This window comes from Metopolophium dirhodum, chromosome 3, assembly GCF_019925205.1.
Source record: "Metopolophium dirhodum isolate CAU chromosome 3, ASM1992520v1, whole genome shotgun sequence".
Classification (NCBI taxonomy): Eukaryota; Metazoa; Arthropoda; class Insecta; order Hemiptera; family Aphididae; genus Metopolophium; species Metopolophium dirhodum.
The window spans coordinates 2280266-2301341 of NC_083562.1; the positions used below are offsets into that span (position 1 = coordinate 2280266).

At 27.6% G+C, this 21076-nt stretch overlaps 3 protein-coding genes across 4 annotated transcripts; 2 read left to right on the forward strand and 1 right to left on the reverse strand.

Moving 5' to 3' along the window:
• The first annotated feature begins 7114 nt into the window (after positions 1 to 7114).
• On the forward strand, positions 7115 to 12959 carry LOC132940321 (circadian locomoter output cycles protein kaput-like). The gene is made up of 14 exons (XM_061007846.1): positions 7115 to 7648; positions 7906 to 7950; positions 8022 to 8170; positions 8233 to 8324; positions 8387 to 8476; positions 9612 to 9717; positions 9814 to 9997; positions 10066 to 10197; positions 10267 to 10373; positions 10431 to 10750; positions 11349 to 11501; positions 12320 to 12463; positions 12531 to 12677; positions 12743 to 12959. Exons 1-14 carry the CDS (start codon positions 7608 to 7610, stop codon positions 12872 to 12874), a joined length of 1842 nt encoding a protein of 613 aa, XP_060863829.1. The 5' UTR covers positions 7115 to 7607; the 3' UTR covers positions 12875 to 12959.
• A 2041-nt stretch (positions 12960 to 15000) lies between these two features.
• LOC132940322 (syntaxin-17) lies at positions 15001 to 17768 on the reverse strand. The gene is made up of 5 exons (XM_061007847.1): positions 17358 to 17768; positions 17088 to 17283; positions 16784 to 17013; positions 15402 to 15618; positions 15001 to 15306 (listed from the first exon to the last, which is right to left on the reverse strand). Exons 1-5 carry the CDS (start codon positions 17490 to 17492, stop codon positions 15200 to 15202), a joined length of 885 nt encoding a protein of 294 aa, XP_060863830.1. The 5' UTR covers positions 17493 to 17768; the 3' UTR covers positions 15001 to 15199.
• A 145-nt stretch (positions 17769 to 17913) lies between these two features.
• LOC132940323 (mitochondrial ubiquitin ligase activator of NFKB 1) lies at positions 17914 to 20374 on the forward strand. Of its 2 annotated transcripts, XM_061007849.1 has the most exons (5): positions 17914 to 18138; positions 18220 to 18294; positions 19441 to 19554; positions 19719 to 19877; positions 19943 to 20374. In XM_061007849.1, the coding sequence occupies exons 3-5, from the start codon at positions 19461 to 19463 to the stop codon at positions 20128 to 20130; spliced, it is 441 nt and encodes a 146-aa protein (XP_060863832.1). In that variant the 5' UTR covers positions 17914 to 18138; positions 18220 to 18294; positions 19441 to 19460; the 3' UTR covers positions 20131 to 20374. The 2 variants fall into 2 exon arrangements, with proteins under 2 accessions (XP_060863832.1, XP_060863831.1); XM_061007848.1 differs by lacking the exon at positions 18220 to 18294 and having other exon boundaries at positions 17915 to 18138.
• The last annotated feature ends 702 nt before the right edge of the window (positions 20375 to 21076 follow it).

Sequence of the window (21076 nt, forward strand, 5' to 3'; positions counted from 1 at the left end):
AAATTGTCGTTGTACATTATCTTATATATCTAAATAACATACAAGAATAATATTATATACCTACTCCAATATAGTTCTAATATCTATACCCGGTTAGTGTTAATAGTGTTATGGCCTACCTATAGGTATACTTATTAATTGGCAGAAATAGGGGACTCACCCACTTAAAATGCACATAAAACATTGAAATATTTTTTTTTTTTAATATTTTTCAAGGGCAATAGTACTTACATTATGATTATACAATATTTTCTTTGTAAAGTTGGTAAATATTTTGACTAAAAAGATATCTATAACAAATGTCTTAATTGTGTGGGTATTTAATTGACTTAATGCCCCCCCCTCCGTCTTGTTTTAAAATGTTGTAGACGTCCTTGTGAGTTGTGAGTATTCTTATTTCTTAAAGCAACAAAGTCAATTGATTTTCTATTTCCTAATCCAATACGTAGTTACTATTCATTGTAATACCTACTTATAATTAAATTAATTATGCCAATAATGTTTTCAAGTGGAGTGGTATATACAGTATACTAAAAAAATAAATAATATTAAAATGTATTTGTAGCTATTATTTAAATAGAAAATAATAAGTTACTTTGATAAGCATAATCCTATAGACTTTAATTTGTATTTATTTTAATACAAAATTCTAGATATAAATTACATATAAAACATAATGCCTACCAAAGTTATAATGATAGACTTATAGTTAAGCATAATGTATAATAAGCCTATAAAACAATATAAGTTTTTATAAGTACCTATATATAGTTGAATAAAAAAAAATATAAACGCTTTATATTAGACCAAATTCGAATGACAATTTAAATTTTAAATTGAATAAAATGTGGGTATATTAATAAAATAGGCATTGATAAAAATAGAAAACTACGAAAAATAAAAATAAAAATAATAAATTATATACTATATGATATATATTTTATAATTTTTAATTGAAATGTCATTCGATTATTATTTATTTCAACGAACAATAACGGCTTGACGATCACAATTTTACAGATGGGAATAGTAATACATATATTACCATTGGCCATTAATATCACGTATGGTTAATGATTACAACTTGATAGTAGGTATAATAATATATAATTAACAATGAATAATAATTAAATTAAATTACAAAATTACAAAAATTATAGATAACAATATATAAACATTAAATATATTGTGGTTATAGGTTATGGATAATAATTAGCAAAATGTCGAGATATAGTACCTTTGGCCAGAAGTGTAATTTAAGCCGTTGTTAAGAGGCAGTGGCGTCTTTCCAGGGGGGAGGGTATATGCCTCCCCAGGAGATCAAATTTTGTACACAATACAATATGTAGGTACATAATAATATGCATATATTTGTATACTTACTAATATGTCTATTAAAATCTTTATATCCCCCCGTGAAAAAATCCTAGATACGCTACTGGTAAGGGGTGGTATTGGGATGATAACATAGAAATAGACGGAGACAAAAGAATTGGTACGACTATTGACTAGTGAGAGTTTGCTTACACGATGCCGAACATTATGCACATTATATAGTTAAAGTGAAGCCTAAGTCAATGAGGTGGCTGCCTCAATATCATTCGTGGATACTTGTAAAGGAAGTAAATTATGGATAACCACTCTGATTCTGTGATGATGAATTGCGGCCCAATCCCTAAATCAAGAACGAGTTACAGCCCAGGTTTATTAGAGGGACGTATAAATTGCGGCCCAGGCTATGAGAGGGACGTAGGAATGGCAATATTTACCACTTAATTTCAGTCGTCTCCAAAAAATATATTTTTTTATTGTTTTATTGTTTTTATTATTTATGTTTTTTTTTTGTACCTTAGTACCTACATAAAATTGAATTCGATTCATTTTTATTTTATTATCTGTACGACAAAAATATATTTCTAAATATATAACTAAGGAAGTAATCATCGTAATTTTTTCATTAAAATTGTTATTAAATTTAAATTGAGGAGTCACCAACAGGCAACTGGCAACAGCGGTTTCTCAAGCTCGAGGCGCCCCTTGATTTTACCAAGCTGTGCCCCCAGGGGCAAATTACCCCTTTGCCCCCCCCTTTAACACGGCCCTGACTATGTCCAGTTATCTGGTTATCGTTAGTAACGGAAATATGACTATAGAAAATTCAACCATGTCCACTTTTTTAGAGGCATTCAGGCAAAAAACACAATTTGGCATTTGGACCAATCTTCTGTAAAATTACTATTTTGGCGTCATTTATCTCCGGGGTACAGAGTTATATTACTTTCAAATTTTCAATCTTATGTGATCATTTTCATAATTTTTGAGAGTGCACTTGAGTACCTACAAGGCTACAATAATATATTAGGTTTTATTAGTTTTACTATATAGAAAAAACGGTGAACACTAACGAGTAACAAGAACACGCGAGTAACGAGAATCGTCAAAAAATTCAATGTAGGTATGTTATAAAACGAGTATCGTGTAGATTTGGAAGACAATGCAAAGTGCATTATAATCCTAACCTCAATCATTACCGTTGTAATATAAAATATCGCAAAATAAACTTTTTTTAAATTAAAAATAAAATTTTTTTTTTACAGAGTGATTTTTATAACACTCAATTCGGAGTCAGAACTAAGAACGTTGCTTTTGGAGTTTATGAGATGTAGTGGCGGGACCAAGTGCAATACTGCAGTGCAACCAAGATTTTACTTTTTTAATAAAAAAAATTAAATGTTCATAAATGGCATACCTACAGGTATCAATGACTGAATAAGCTAGAAATATTTAATTTTATAAATTACCTAAAATTATAAAACCAACGGAAACATTTTATCTATTAAAAAATAATGTATTTGATAACAATTAATTAAAATGAATACTGTATTAGATTAAGTTTTAACTAACTATGTACGTATAATTCATAAATATTTTTACATTCCTTGTCTATATGAAAGAAAATATGTCACAAAAATACTTTATAACTAATAGGATGGTGAGACGAAAAATGTAAAATATTTTGCCCTCCCCTTGATAAATTCCTGCGGACGCTCTTGTATATTAGTATCATTATATATTATAGTTTTACATTAAGTTAAAGCACGATTTAAGATAGTACCTACTATCTTAAATCGTGACTCGTTAGTTAAAGAAAAATACAATCTATGAATATTTATTCATTGTCCACTGACCACTAAAAATGATAAATCGTTGAACACGTAAAAATATTCTGAACTATATACACTATGTACAGTTTATAGACAATTATTATATGAGTATAGGTAATAACTAATAAGTAATAAATATTATAGTATAATGTTTCAAATTTCTACGATTAATATTTTTTGAATTACCTACAACCAAATAACAAACTTTGTTTTGAGGAATCATTATTTTACGCGTGGTATGGATACCTATTAAATATCATCAAAAATTGAACTTTAATCACTCATAAAAATTGCAAGTGACTTTACGCTAAACTTTTTTTCAAATTCCAGTAAAAAAAACTTGAGGAATTTTCAATTTTTTTTTATTAAATTATCAACCCTTAAACTTCACTATTGTAGGATAAAATTCTCAAACACACATAATTAATCGAGTAATTAATCGATTCGCTAAGAACATAAAACCTATTGGTAAATTATATTGATAAACTATTCTAATTAATGCATCACTTATCAAAATATAATTTTATACATATAAACTTTTAACCATGTACCCGTCTATGAAAACTAAAACGTTTAATAAATAATAATAACACTTAAATTGAGTAGGTTTGAGTGCGTAATACTTCGTTAATACAATATTAATATTTTGTATCTTTAAGTCCATAATTATTATGTGGATAAGATAGCATAGGTGGGTATATCTATAGATTATAGGCGTACGGCTGAAAGAATAACAAAATAATTGTATTTTCTGAAGTGTAATCCTGCACGTATACTGTTATACATAACACATACAATTAAAAATAAAAATATTATATTCAATATATAATAATATATACCTACCTACTGTACGTATGAACTAAGGATTAACCTAACCTAACCTAACCTAACTAAGGATTTTTAATATTTTTCAAATGCCATTGTAATAATATAGTATTGTATTGAATTTTTAAGCTTTTTTACCCAACAAATAAAGTTTTATTTATATTCATATAAAAAAATACTAATAAAATCGGAAACTGAAAATGTTCCTAAACAGTTCAAAACAAATCAAAATATTTTGGAAATTTGATCGTGCATAGAAAATGTGAATATAATTAACCATTGATAATTTCATGTATATACGTTTATTTGTTTTAGAGTTACACCAAAAACCAAAATCGATTTTGTGGAAAACCGATTCTGCGTAAATATTCCCGTTTTTCCTTAATTTTTATGTTGTTTTTCCCGGCGCTTTTTTAAACTATTGTGAATTTAAAATTTTGACCTCCCCAATGCACCAACAATATTCACTTTCCCATCAAACAAGACACTGAAGTTAAAAATTGAAGCATTTTTTCGACTAGTTACCGTGTACACAGACACAAGAATTAAAAAAAAAACACATCTCATTGTAAAATCGATACATTCATCGTTCCACCCAGAATCTAAAATATAATATCTATACTATTATGTTACTTTTACAGTTTTAACCAAATAGGCACTAATTACATAATAGGTAGGTATTGCGGTAGATATAGGTTAGTTTAGAGAAATTCAAATTTCTACGATTTTTTTTTATTTGCAACTCTGTTTTTAAATTCAAATTGAATTCTGTTATTTTTATTAAACAACTGAACTATGGAGTTTTTTATTTCTATTTTAATGATCGAGAGTGAATTAAAGTTTCAATAATAAGTAATATTAAATAAATAGAATAACGCAAAATCGTAGATTGACGTAAAAAATTATATTATAGACATTTCAAACATGAAAGTGTCGATTAATTGATATACCTCAAACTACCATATGACATTAATTTTTTTATTATATATAATCTATACCTAATAAACGAAATAGGTATTTTTGAAATCGATGCAGCAGTGCAGCACGATTGCGTACTTTTTTATTTTTTGACCAGACTAATTATAACACGATTGAGCGTCAAATAACTGTATAGCTATACAGTATACTAAATTTTATAATTTGTATACTTGTGATATACTTATTACTTACACTTACCAACTTATTAAGTATATTAATAATATTATACTATATTTTTAAAAATATCATAGTAATTATACAAAGTAAATTACAAATACAGCCTCATCAGCAATTATTATTGTTGACCTAAGATGTGTTTTAATCAATTTTAGTTTACTAAAATATGTTCTTTTGTTTGATGCAACTGTTACAGGAGAAGTCAAAGCCAAACGACAAATTTGATTAGCACATGGTAAAATATGCTTTACATCTTCGGATCTTCCGCTTTTTCCATTAAAGAATTAAATGATAATATTTTAATTTTATCTTCTTGTAATGTACAAAATAATATTTCTATATTGTTCTGGTTAAACAAAATCATAATGTATTTTTGTAAATTTGCACCTACTACACGGCTACACTGCTTGATTAGAACGAAGAAATAGATTGTTTTACATTTTCCAATGAAATATTACGTTTAATAAATATTTAAATGGTTGAGAACTTGAGAAAAATAGATAATAATAGAAATAGTGGTTGAATAGAAGAATGAATGGTTTTAAATTGTCATTTGTTAGTTTGATTGGGTATCGACTTTCGAGAACAATTTTAAATTCTATTCTGCAAAATAGATGTATTGTAAATTCAGTTTGAGTTGTTGCATTACAATCAAATCGTTTAGAAGCTAATCTTTTACGATGATGGTTTTTAAAATTGGCTTCTGAGTATGTTCTAAGTAAGTTGGCAAACTCTTTAGCACTATTAATTAAATGGTTCATTGCGTGATCATCTGATTTTCGTCAACATTTTTATTGTACTATCGATTACAGTTATTGCATCATTTAACCATAATTTTTTTGCTTCAAGAGTTTCAGTACCTAAAGATACTTCAGTTTGTACATAATATTTTTCATAAATCATAAAGAAACAAAAAAATCAAAAGAGAATATTTGTTTTTGAATACCAAGAGCTTTTGATCTTGTCCCTTTATCAAAACATTTGTTTAATGAATCAATACCATCAAGGCGTTCAACCTCAGCTTCTAATAAATTCCCGAAAGCCCTAACACTTTCAGCACAAACAGTCCTTCGGGTTTTTGTAATGAGTTTTCAATTTTAGAAATTTTCTCATGAAGTAATCCATAATATATCTTATTTTAATTGAAGAAAAAATACATAAAGATATAATATAATACATCAACACCTATATGTTATTATAGTACCTATTTGTGTTGGGCAGTTGGCAATCGAGAAATTAACTTATAAACCTTTATATTAATTATTAATATAAGTTATAATATATTATCATGAAATTTTCGTATTTTCGTATTTCGTAATATTTATAAAATTATTTAATAACTTTTTCTAAAAAAAAAAATTCTAATTTGCCGAGTGCCAACTCGAATAATATTCAATGTATCAATGTGCCAACTGAAATATACATTTGAACTCATGGGGGGTGGGACACTCCTTACACCACCTGTTCGGGTCGGCCCTGAGTAGTGTAGACTTGTAGTAGCATTGATTAAGTAGGTATACTTGATATTATATGCATACCAAGTATGCCATACTTAATCAATGGTTGTAGGTACCGTTTAAGGAGCAGAAGGAGCTGCTGGAGGCTTCAACTGCCTTGGACAAATGACAGCACTACCTACCCACCATACTACCAAATGTCGCGAATGAGGGGTAACAGGGTAGCTTAGCCATCTCTAAATTAAAATAAATAATTATTATTACCTATTTGTTTATGTTATTAATCAATTAATTTTGTGTAGAAAGATTTAAGCCCCATACTCCCCCCCCCAAAAAAAAAAAAAAAATCAATCAAATCTCCACCAAAGCCTACCGATAACAGACTGACGTCTAGCGGCTGACTGCGGTCCTGTACCTACTCCTGTAATGTGTCATGACGTGTGTACCTAGTACTTAGTACCTACATATGGGTACATATAGTCATATTATTATATATGTAAAATAATAATTGTATATATTATTATATATATGATATTCATTGTATTATTATGTATTTAAGGTTGTTTGTAATGTTAACCTATTTACTTGTTATTATTTTATTGTTATCGATTACCATTACTACCTACCTTATGGAGTATGAACCCGGGTATAATTGTTTCAAATGTTATTTAATATCATAGGAAATGGTTCGACTGCCGTTCGTGGTGCATTAAAAATCCAAATTTTTTCATATCATTTTATATCAATAGTTTGATTAACCATTAACTACAACGCTCTCTTGTCATGCGCCATGCCGACAGGCGCCCGACATCGAGCATACATAATAGTGCCGTTTTCCGAAAACTAGTCTCGTTTGCTCTGCCCAATATTGTTTATTTTGTGCATTTACCAATGGGCCCGATTATACACCGTGCTGCATGTAAAAATGTAAACTTTGTGTACCGTGGCGCCTGAAGGTAAGAAGCAACAAGCCCGTAATATAATACGTACCGGACTGCACTTCACTATGTCAAACTACATGAGTAGTGCCTCCACTAGGAAATCCGAGTAAGTCGATCTGTCGTTGTGCTTACGAGCCATACACGACATATAAGTGGAATTAATGGGGGGGTAACCGTGTAGACAATAATATGCCAAACACACACATATTGTTTTTTTTGGTATAACGTAAATGTTATAAGAGTTGATCGATTGATTGCATCGGTTGACTGACCGGTGTGTGTAAACTTTGTATTTTATACTTATTGGGCACGTGTAGTTTGACGTTGTTTGTGACTTGGATATTTTTTTTCTTGTTTCAATAGTGACAAGTATGACGATGAACTGACCGATAGAGTCGATACTAAAAGGTAGGTATTACCAATGTTTTATGACCAATGTTTATTCATTGATCTCTTGTTATGAAAACATTAATCATTAGGAAAATAAGAAACGCAAGTGAGAAGAATCGCAGGGATCAATTTAACAACTTAATCAATGAGTTAAATCGTATGTTGTCCACAACCAATAGAAAAATGGATAAGTCCACTGTTTTGAAAACAACCATAAATTATTTAAATAAACAGAAAGGTTTGTTATGTCTATTTATTCTGTTGTAAAATATAAAAATTACATACCTTAATCATTTGTAGATATATTATTGAAATCAAAAGTACATGAAATAGACAATGATTGGAAGCCAGCATTTCTATTAAATGAAGAATTCACACATATAATTTTAGAAGTAAATTTTGTGGTTCAAATTTTTTGTCTAAACTAAATTTTTGTGATTTCGTTATTATTTAGGCTTTGGATGGATTCATGATAGTATTTACATCATTAGGAAAGATCCTCCATGCATCAGAAACTGTCACTGCTCTTCTTGGTTATCTTCCGGTACTATTTTTAATTATTTTCAATATTTATTGCTGTATAATCAGTGCTTGAGTTGGAAACAAATAGAAGGGATATGCAAAAATATTTTTAAAAAACGCTTGCCAAGTTAGGGATTAGGGAATGTAAACTTTTTTGATTTTTAATTTTTAGAAATGTATTAACTGATATCACATCCAAGCGGTATAACAATTTGAATCCAGAAAAATGTCGGTGCGAACAGCCCCACAAAAAATAATTTTCATTTTCATTTAATGAGATAGATCTCCGAAACCGGAGAGCGGATTTCGTTGTTTGGGGTCTTGTTGGATTCATACTGGTTAGGAGAAGTGGAGTGAAGATTTTTAGAACTTTATCTTTAATAGTTAATTCACTACAGAACATTAAAAAAATTAAAACAAATTTTATTAGGCGTTTTTTGATGTTTTTCAGTTTTACAGCTTTGTAGTGAAATAACGATTTGGAGATAAAGTTCTGGAAATCTTCACTGCACTTGTCCTAGCCCATGTGAATCTATTAAGACCACAAACAACAAAATCCGTTCTCCAGTTTCGGAAATCTACCTCGCTAAATGAAAATCTAGCAAAAAATAACTTTTTTTATATGTGAAAAATTTTAATTCTACATTTAGTACCTACTTAAAAATCCCTTTTTAATGAGTTATCAAACAACTTTCTAGCTAACATAGTTTAGGAGAAAAGTTAAAAAATAAACATTTTGGGACTGTTTACGCCGATGTTTTTTTGGATTCAAGTAGTTATACCGCTTGGGTGTGATATCAAATCTCTCTCATTAACATTTTATATTAAAGCTAGCTAAATTACCCACCTCCTCATCATTACTGAATTACATTTTTATTATTTTCCTATTTAACACAAAATCTTGAAGTTTTCAAAATTCAGACTTTTCATTTCAATTACCATACTTACTTAATCAAAAAAGTTAAATATGCGTACCCGAAGATTTAAATTTCTTATTGATTAGAATATAATGAGAAAGACAATGCTAAAATATTTTTAAAAAATATGTGCTTCTCCATCCCCCTAAAATTCAAGCGCTGTGTATAATGCATATAATGCTATATAATACATAACAATTCATTAGTATGTTTGTGGTTCTAATGACATATTTATTTTAGAAAACCATGGAAAATTTATCAATATTTAAAATAATTCATGAAGCAGATCATTCGTTATTACAAGATCGAATTGTAGAGTCCAGACTTTCAAAGAATTATGATAATGGTAATAATATATATAATATATATATATAACCTAACATGTATCGGTATTACAAATACTGATGTCTGATATTGAATATCTGTTTTTAATTTGTTTTAGATCAAATTGTATTTTCTTGTCATTGTAAGAGACATGACCCATTTAAAGATAAAGAAGAAATAAATGAAAAAAATCAATTTGAATTAGTGCAATTTTTTGGTTACTTCCAACCAAGTAGTGAAATTTATCATGGGGACAACCATAGAGTTTCGTCTCCATTTAGCAGTGAAGAAGATGACCAAAAGTAAAACATACATATTTTGAAATTAAATTTTGAAGTTAGTAACTACAATGTTTATTTTGAATGTATAGTCTAGTATTTGTTGGTATTGGCCGAATTATGACTCCACAGTTATTAAAAGAACTACCAGTTATGGAGGATATAAAAAGTGAATTCACCTCAAGGCATAGTTTAGAATGGAAATTTTTATTTCTCGATCATAGGTGAAAAATATTTATTTTAACAAAATTTCATTCAATTTTTAACTTTGTGTATTTTTATATTAATTTCAGAGGTCCTTCAATTATTGGGTATATGCCGTTTGAAGTACTGGGAACATCCGGTTATGAGTATTACCATATTGATGACTTAGAAGATGTAATATTGTCACACCAAGCACGTAAGTAAACAACTATAAATATTTTTAGTTCATGTTATTAAGTATTTATTTTTTTAGTTATGCTGAAAGGTGAAGGAACATCTTGTTATTATCGGTTTTTAACCAAAGGCCAACAATGGATATGGTTACAATCTAGATATTATATTAGTTACCACCAATGGAATTCAAAACCCGAATTCATTGTTTGTCATCATCAAGTCATCAATTATTTTAATGTTATTAAAAAAGAAGGTGAGACTAACGACGGAAGAAAAAATAGTAAAAAAAGATTATGGCACATTCCTTTAAATGAAATTGAACATCACTCATCAAATAGTGATTATGATTCATATCAAAAGAGACATTATGAACAACCAAGTACAGACTCACCAAAAATGGTTTGTTATAAATAGTTATTGTATCGTGTAATAGTAATATGAAATTGGTATTTAAGTAAATAGCATCAACTTAATTATTTAGTAAATATTAATAGCTAGAGTGGACTGCCTAGGGTTATGATGATATTTTTCATCCATTGAACTGTTGAGATTGATTAGCTTAAAATGTTGGCTTTATAGTTAATTTTATTTAAAAATCACCAATCAGAATATTAATTTCTAGTAACTACTAATGAATGATTTTGGAAATTTAATTTATACACCATTATCCAATTGCCTCAGTCAATTTTCTAGCAAGATAATATGCGCATTTTTAAATTGTAACATTTTACATACTCATATCATTCTAATTAAAATATTGTAAAAAGGCCAATGTCTCAACACAAATAGTGTTATTAGCACGCAAATTTGCCATGTGCGTGGGCCAGACGTCTCAACAACTTAACTTAAAATTTTATTTTTGGAAACTTTAACCTTACCTTCTAATATAATTAAGCATTTCAAAATACATTTTTATATTCAAAGATTATACTAGGAATGTTCTTTACCAAATAAATATATAATTAATAATGTTAATAAATATATTTTATATGTTTAGAAAATTAGATCAATTGAAGATATTCGAAATTCTAATTCAGAAGTTGAGTCATTGGCATTGGTAGAAAGTAAACATGATGTTACTGAAACATTCAACAATTATTTAGAAAATGCACAATCATCAGTAAAATTACCTGCAGGCTCAGTTTCTCCAGTAAGTTTAACTGTAAAATTTAAAATTTAATTGGTATAAATAATATACATAAAAATAGTATAGTATTAATAAGTTTTATAATAGTGTTCAAATTAAAATGTCATAACAGCTGTAATTTTTATTTGTTTGAAATTTTCTTTACAGTTAATACGACCTTAGTATGTGTATAATAAATAAATTGTATAACATTTATAAATATAAGTCAGATAAAGCATGAAAAAGAAGTCTACAGCTGATCATATTGTGAACTATATTTGCATAGTTAGGAATAGGTTGTTAAGTACTGAGAAATCTCCATGTTATAGATATCATAACTTGAAATCATTATGTATGGCTTAAATGCCGACTTGGAGTTTTATATTAAACTAGGAAGTTTAGTGTATTTTGAATTCAATTTTATTATGTAAGTAACTGGCTTACATTTATTTTTGAGGCTGTGTCTTCAATTTGGTCTTCTATTCGTGTTGAATAGAAACCCGAGATATTTTACTTCAATTGAGCTGACCCCCCTTGATGGTCTCTTGATAGTGAAAGTGTATGAGCTATTTTGGCTTCGTTGCTTTTAATTTTCCATGTTTTGAAACATTGCGATGAGTTTGAACTTTTAGAATGGTTGACTGGTGCCTAAGATGTCAGTACCATCAGTATTGTAATACAAATTAATGTAAGCTATTTCTTAATTTTGGTTTCTGTATTATTTTAATTAACATGACTTAAGTTATTACAAAATACCAATAAATGATGGAAAAATTAAAACCAAAACTGACGATAAGTTTACATTTATATTTTATACTTATTAACACATAAAATAAATGTAGTCACAGGAAAATCTTATTCAAGATCAATTACAACGTAAACAAGAGGAATTACAAAAAACTATTGTCAAACAACAGGAAGAACTAAAGAAAATAACTAAACAATTATTAATGGCTCGATGTGGAATTTTGCCAACATTTATGGACGTATGTAATATAGGTTTATAGTTCTATTTAATTTTAAGTTATATTCAGACTATAAAACTATGTTTAGGATTCTTTACAAACATCCACACAGACTTCCGAGCAAACAACTCAACCAGAGACCTCTACCAATCAAATAATTTGTTCCAATACTAGTGGTGAACTTTTTGAAACGCGTCCATTAATATCTTCTGATGTCTTATTATTACACGAACGAGTAAAGACACTTTTACAGTTTTACCTATTAATTATTTATTTTACTTATACATTTTATTTTTAAAGAATGAACAAGTTATGCAGCATTCCTATTCATCAAATATAGTACAGAATATGGTCGATGAGGGAGGAGGACAATTGGATTATAGTTATAGTAATCAGTCTAATGATGTTCTTTTTGAACAAAGTTCTCCCTGAAAATCATAACAATTTCAAAGGTAGTTTAATTTCTCATGTATATTTCTTTAATGATTAGATGTTAATACATTTGTTCAACGCTCAATGATTTTTTAGTATGATACCATATAAATAATGAAGTGAGTAAGAATTTTACTACAAATTACCAAATATGTATTTAAAAAAAATTTATTTGTATAAAGGGTTATTAATTATTTATTCTTGAAAACTAAATTATCATTTATCTTTTAGTTTACAATTATTTTTCACATTGTTTGGAAGTTATATACCAAGTGGGCCGCTGGGTTTTCTTCCAAAGTTAACATAGAAAAAAAAACTATTGTTTGGTTTATATAATATTATTTCCTAATTGTATGTTATGAAAAAAATAATGAACTCTGAATTACATGTGATCTCTTAATAGTTTTGAAACATAAAATTAAGAATATCCTTATGAAGTTCCATCAACGGATGGCCACTTCACAAGCCTGTCTGAAATGTTGTAAATTTAGTATTTTTTTTTTCTAAATCTACAACATAACATCACAGAATAATGTATGTACTTAATGTGAAAAATATATGTTTACAGATTGTACAATTACTGGATTAAAAATAATAATAATAATAATAAATAGTATCATAGTATACAACAATTAATAATTATTTTTAGAAAAATAATATTTTAAAATCCTTATTAAAAATATAATATTATTTAGTTACAGAAAATACAATTTTCCATCTATTTATTGAAAACATCAGATATTTTATTTTATAAACGAGAATACTTTTAATAAGTGATTACTCAAGTTCAATGTTAATTTATACTATTGAAACTTTTGATCTAAATAATTAATTAATTCATAAAATTTAAATTCAAACAATTTAGAAGACTTAACCTAGCTAACTATTTAATTGTAAATATTATCTTAATATGTTTGCACTAATTTCTTCATACATATATTTTTATTTAAATGTAACCAGCTACCAGCCATATTTTTTGTGTATATATTTGTATTAAACTTTTTCAATTATTTATTAGGCTAAATCGCGTTATTTGAAAAAAGATGTTCCTCTTTGTAGGTTCTGTTGTGGTTCCTTCGTTCTTGTACCTGTGTTGTCTTTGTGGTAATAGTTATAATTACATGTACAAAGACTTATCTAATGACTTAAGTTTTAAAAAAAATGTATCTGTCAATTAAACACTGTTAGTCATAACTTATAAGTGTACATTACAATACATGTAATTACTAATATTTATGATTAACATTGGGTGCTATTGAATATTCTTAAGTTTTAATTTTTTTTTTATTGATTGTTTTGTAGTTACTTTTGTGAATAATAATGCATTAATTTTTATATTTAACATTGCATAAGCCTTTATAGTTTGTATTAGTGACAATACAATTATGTCCTATATAAAATAACCCAAGAGATTTTTAATTTAAGATTTATAGAATAGTGTAAGTTTTGTTTACTTGATTTGTCTGTTTAAATTGGTCATTGATTTGTATGTAACATATTGGTGTGTACAGTAAAAATCACTTAGTAGGTCACCTTAATGGGCTGGATAATTTTGTTGTTTGCTATACACAAATATATGAATACAAGTAAACAATTCTCATTTGTTTTTATAACAATTAGACATACAATCATTAAATGCAATGTACTGTATTTATCAAAACTGTAAATGCAATAAATAATTTTATAATGATTCAAAAGATTCATTTTTGTATTATGTTAACTGATTGGTCATGATATCAAATTATCCTATAATTTAGGTCTATACATATAATATACTTTTGACTGGACTTATAAAAATTAAATTATGTGATTTTTATTGTATATATAATATATTATGTAATGATGTACAATGTGGCCCTTACTATTTATTTTTGTGGTACCCAATTTGTGTATTTTAGTCAGTAAATAATTTTAAATATTTTATTTATTTCATACTTACAATTTAATATTCATAATTTTTTTAATTATATATTTCTGACCAACTGAGTTTAAATTGTATTTGTATTTGTGTTGTTTCTATTAAACTATATACATCAATTCAAATAAAAAACAATAAATATAATCAATTTATTATAAAGAGGATAAATAATGTGTTTTACCTATAATTATGTATCAAAATTTTAATATATAATTTAAGTAATTATATTTTTATTTTATTTTATTTATCTTTAGACAAATATAATTTTAAAAAAATATAACATATAATATAGACTTATAAAAATATTAATAAAATAAAATATATAAAAGTTGAATAACAAGTCAACCATTCCCTTTTCTTTTTAATCTCAATTTGTCATAAATTATAATGCTTAATTAAAATAGTGATCATTCGGTATGCGATTTTAGTGTTTGATTAACTAAATCATTGGTTGTGTTTTCTGTTTCTTCCACGGCATTAGATTTATCCTTGAGTACTTTACCACCAGTAAATCCTATAAAACGAAATGAAAATAACTTTTGTCAATTATTGTATTGAAGTTAAAAATTAAAATAAAAGTAATCAATATAAGATTATTATAGATCTTACCTAGTACAAAGCAAGTAACAGTGGCAAATACTCCAACTTTAGCACCAGCCAAACATCCTAATGGACCTCCAACACAAGACCCAACCACAGCTCCAATAAGCGGATAAGACATTTTCTTCAATTTGGCTGCTTTGCGTAATGACTGTTCTGCTTGAATTACGTTTTCATGTGTTGTCTCAACATGAGCATCAATTTTTTCAACATCTTCTTTTTGTTCCTTTAATTGAAGAGTAAAAAAAAAAATTCTACATAAGTTAAAAATAATTGATCATTTGTTTTTGTATTTTTTAATATAGTAATATAAAAAAAATATTGCATGAATCAAACCATTGATCACAAAACACAAAGTATGGCATTTTACTTTTTACATTAATAATATTAAATTTAAATTTAAAATAACTCCTCTAAAATAGTATTTTAAATATTTAAGTACAAATTTTTGATTGCAGGAGTTTTTAAATTTAAATTTTATTTCTTACTTTTGGAACATATACATGTTTACTTATAAGATTTCTAGTAGGAGATTATAAAATAATAAAAGAATCCAAGATTGACAGAATACAAAAATTGGATGTTAGGCATTTGTTACATTTCACTCACCTTGATGTATGATAGTGATGTCTTATTATTATAAATTTGAAAGCAATAATTAATAACTGTATTCACTATACGATCCTGAGTGGAGTTTATTTAAACCCATGGTTGCTGAAAATTCTTCAACATGTATCAAGGACCAAGGTTTGGTTTCTTTACATTTATGAAAACTACTAACAAAACAAAGAAATGTTTCTTCAAAGTATCAATTAGACTCAATTACCAACCATAAGACATGACTACATGATCATTTTGAAATTTTTTGACTGCCTGAAAAAGGGTGCACAGAAAGAAATAACATTGTGAAACCAATAAATTCTGTACTTTTCCCAAAATGTTTAATATCAAACTGCTATGGTTTTCTACTATAGTATAATCTTTCAGAAAGTAGTATACATGCACCCAATAAGAAATTATAGTGATTCCTTTTCAATTATAACTGTTAGTCAAATCACATGTAAGATTTTTCTTTGCATAGTTTTGGGAAAACCCGTCATCATGGATATATTTTGTAACTTGAATATACCATTATTTAAATGCTGATACTTGATTTTTTTTAAATGCCTATATACCCATTATAATTTTTAGTACCAATATATTTTCTTGTAGAATCTAAATAAGTGTGTATTTTAATTGGTTAGTGAATTTTTATGCTTAAGTAGTAGAAAATTATGTAATTGTGAAAATAACTATTGAGGAAAATGTTACTAACAATAAACTATAATTATTATAGTATAATACACAATAAATAATAATAGATGAAAGGTAAGTTAGATTCTGATACATACATTTACTAATTTACTGAGATCACGAAACAGATCTTGAATGCCTTGTATGTCTTTCTCAACATTTTTAACATCTGATTCAATCGCTAACATTTTTTCCTGTTTTTGTTTTTCTTCTTCAATAGATATTAAAAACATGCGTTTTTGATTTTCTGCTTCTTCTAATTGTTCAGTATTGTCTTTATAAGTTTCTTCTAGTACAGCACTAGATTTGTATTCATTTAATTCTTCATCTATTCGAGCCATAAATAAAAAAAATATTTAAAACACAATAGTAAATTGGTGTCGAAATATTTAAAAAAATTACTTCTAAACATATCAATAGCTTCCAATATCGATTGTTTGCTTGGATTCATCGAGTTATCAAAGGTCTGTAGATCTACATCAGCGACTTGATTTCTTAAGGTTTCCATCTCCCTGAGTAATGCTCTTGCGCGTTTGATGGATTGCGAGGCTTTCATTTGTAATTGACGCATGCCGCTGCGGTTTTCTAAACGTCTTTGCTGTGTACAACAACAGTTACATAACAACAGAACAATACTAACAATAGCCGTAGTCTATTTAACTAAACACTAACCTTGGCAAGATTGGATTTTAACGTTTTAAGTGTCTCCACTTGGTAAGGAATTGCATTCTCGACAAAGTTTTTAATCGGTAGATCTAAATGACGAATCCTTTGCTTGGTCGTCCACAGGCTCGAACTCTCGGCCATGATAATTCTCCGGAATTACTGTCCAATTGTATTAGTTATTCGAGTCACTACTGTACATATATTGTAATACACGAGATGTATAAATCGCACAGTCTAAGAACATTCGATCAAAAAAAAAAAAAAAGGAAACGATTGAACAAGATATTATGTCGTCGAAACGCCAGTCTACAGAACGAAATACTGCACAGTCCACTAACTAATGAACATTAACCATCGAATAGTAAGTTTTATTCAGTCGTCAGAGTACACGACCGCGTTACGCACTTACGGTTTTGCGAAGTAGACTGATGATCATTGTCGAAGCTGGTGGATAACAGGTCGGACATGCACAAAGAATTGAGAAATGATAACAGCAATATGTAACAACATTGGTATCAGTTGTTTTGTTTACAAATAGTTTTATTTTGTGTTTACCCCATGTCTTCTGCGTCAATGGTCGCAAATACTGTGGTTCGCGTACTCGATCGCAGAGTATTCCATAACGATAATGAATAATAACAATTATCATATTATTATTATTTTAACATGTTTACAACGATTTAAAACAATTAATTGTTAATTTCGATTTTCAAACAGTTATTGTCTATGACGTTAGTGGTTACGACTAAATACTTTGAATGTTCCACCGTTGACAATATCTATACCGGTAATGTATACACCAAATAAAACCAATATTATAATATAACGATGCAGTTAAAATAGGTTCGACGCATTAATTATATTACAGAAACACACAACATTGAACATTATTAAGCGCGATCGTCGACAATTGATGTCGAGTCTCGCTGGTACTATACATTAGGTACAATATATTACATTTCATTACTTATTATATCAACTACAAATTACAATCCTGTGGACCAAATGTGCAGTGTCTTATGTATATTTTTGAGGATAGTTGGTGCGTTATTTATAATAATTGCACAAGGTTGTTTGTTGACTGACTACCGTTGAGCACGGACGAAGAAGTAAATCTGTTATGATTTATCTACTGGAAGCCACTGCTATTTGGTTTTGATATAAAATTTGAATTGAATTTTTAATAAACATTTTTAGTTTTTAAATGGTTGTCTTAAACAATACTTAATAATAATATGTTGGTGTTTGGCGATACAGTAATATGAAAAATTGAGCAGGATTCTTGTGTCTCACTGATTTTTCTTTTTATTGTTCGTTCTACTATAAGTTTTGATTTGAAGTGTGTGTATACTTAAGGTACGCTTTTGCAGCAGCATCTTGATGCTGACCATAGACTAGAGCAATAGTTTAAGGCAGATTCCTAGGCAAGAGCATCTGTACCTTTTGTGGACACATTTTACACTGTTATTTTTAATATTAGAATGAATTAACCTATTTTCAAATTTTGAGGTAAAATTAAGGGCCTCACACCCCCATGTAGGCTTTTTGATATTTAAGTTTAAAACAAGTGATAAACATTTTATAATTTAAAATACTCGCTTCAAAATAACTGTTATAAATATCATATATTATTGCCTGAAATCTTAACATGTTCTTATTTTTAAGAAGCCTAGCCTAATTATCTCTCATCGCATAAAATTCTTAGAACAATAATTAGAACTATTAAATTAACACACAAATGATTAGATTAGTATGGACTAGGTATTAATTACATATCTGATTTTGTCATAAATACATCTAAGTAAATGTACATATAATGAGTATATTTGTAACAGAAAAAAAAATGGGAAGAATACATGTGCCGATATATTGATTGTTCATGAACTCAATGTCTCAATTATGTATCAGGCATTATTTAATTGCATGGCATTTATTATTCATAGTTGTTTATTGCTGTGTTTTAAATTTGCTATTTTTAGATTAATATAATAAGTGAGGGTGTCATTTTTCGGAATATATTTTTTAACAGACAATTTGTTATTTACTAATTAGTATCTAATTAATAATCTCGTATGACTTATGATTGCAGTGTTAATTAATCTTATTAAAATGCCACCCAATTCTGTTGTGAAAACATCCCTAATTGTTGGAGGATTAACATTTCTGGGTTTTATGGCTGGAGGAAGACTTGGTTCTATGTTTGGTAAGATTCCTTAATTGTTCACAATAGATTTATTAACTTTATGTCCATACAAAAATTATAGAAAGAAGTCAGTGTCTTATACTTGTATTTACTTGTATTGATTTATACATCATTTAGATACAAAATATGAGTTATGAAGTGTTTTAACGTTTTGTTTATTTTAGGAGCAGTTATTGGAACAGTTGTTTGTTCAATGTTTAATATAGAAGAACCAACAGGATTACAAGACCCTCGGCCTCCCGAAGAAAATCTTCGCTTCACGCCTTATCCCCGTCCAAGCAAAAGAAATCGGAATAATAAAAATGAAGTCAATAAATCTAAAAGTACAATATTATATTTAAATGTATTATTGATTTTTATTATAAATACAATATTTTTTTGTTTATAGATGAACCGTGTGAACTATCAAAATGTTCAATATGTCTTGAACCATTTAAAGCTTCAATTGTATTATTACCATGTTCACATATGTGTTTTTGTGATGAATGTTTTGAAAAAGTGAAAAAAAAAAAAGTTTCTAATTGTCCAATTTGCAGAGAAAATATTGATGATGTTATGTATGTGTATCCTTCATAAGCAGTATTCTAACCAATCAAATTTGGTAGTAATTTTTTTGAAACAATAAAATTGTATAATAAATTGTTTTAATTTGTGAATGATCTTATTTTTTAAATACTTGTTATATTTATCTAACAAATGTAATGTACTTAAATAATATAATTTTAACTTTTATAAATTAACACTTTTAACTATGTAATAAAAAACTCAAATAATAATTGATAAGGGAAGTAAAAATGTTTTCTGATTAATTTTATAATAATGATGTGTTTGCATATAAAATGTAATAAATAGAAATAAATTATCAATATTTATGGTAGAAGTAGAGTAAATTGACTGACTTATGAAAAAAGAAGCCTATTAAATGCATTGTTTTAGTATTTAATAAGCATTTTTTTTTTTATGGTGCAAGTAAGGATTTATAATATTTGGTCATTTTTGCCATTTTTGTAACTATTTATAGTAAACAGTTGGGTATGCAGCATACTGAGAACCATAAGAAATTTTGTGACATGACACCGTATAAACCACTATTGCAAGTGCTTAAAGTCATCTATAGTGAACTATACTCTCTGTTCAACGAGAGGATGCGCCAATTCTACGCATCCCTCCGCGATAATATTATTATCATTTTCTATGTATAATAAAATGTTCAAAGTATTATGATTCGTTTTGGGCTATTTAGACATTTTCAATTTTTATTTTTTTTCTATGTAAGACAACAAAATTGGTTTAAAATATTTAAGTTAAATAGGCATAATATTATTATTTTTTTTTGAGCATTTTCAAACAAAATTTATCATTTTCTCGAAATTTTGCAGATGACTGCAGTTATAATTTTTTAAAATATTCAATTTTTATAGCTAAGAATTGAAAATTTAAAACAAGGTTCCACATAAATAGTTTATAGTGTTTATACCGTTTCCAAAAATCTAATAATTATATAAACAAAGTTTTTTTTTTA

Coding starts and splice junctions, on each gene's coding strand:
- LOC132940321 (XM_061007846.1), top strand. CDS start 7,608: ATGTCAAACTACATGAGTAGTGCCTCCACTAGGAAATCCGA. Junction 7,951..8,021: donor GATAGAGTCGATACTAAAAG/GTAGGTATTACC, acceptor ATTAATCATTAG/GAAAATAAGAAACGCAAGTG. Junction 12,464..12,530: donor TTTTGCCAACATTTATGGAC/GTATGTAATATA, acceptor AACTATGTTTAG/GATTCTTTACAAACATCCAC.
- LOC132940322 (XM_061007847.1), bottom strand. CDS start 17,492: ATGGCCGAGAGTTCGAGCCTGTGGACGACCAAGCAAAGGATTCGTCAT. Junction 15,619..16,783: donor ATCTCAGTAAATTAGTAAAT/GTATGTATCAGA, acceptor CTTCAATTAAAG/GAACAAAAAGAAGATGTTGA. Junction 15,307..15,401: donor TGTTACTTGCTTTGTACTAG/GTAAGATCTATA, acceptor TTCGTTTTATAG/GATTTACTGGTGGTAAAGTA.
- LOC132940323 (XM_061007848.1), top strand. CDS start 18,078: ATGACGTTAGTGGTTACGACTAAATACTTTGAATGTTCCACCGTTGAC. Junction 18,139..19,440: donor CGTTGACAATATCTATACCG/GTAATGTATACA, acceptor TTATGATTGCAG/TGTTAATTAATCTTATTAAA. Junction 19,878..19,942: donor TGAAGTCAATAAATCTAAAA/GTACAATATTAT, acceptor TTTTGTTTATAG/ATGAACCGTGTGAACTATCA.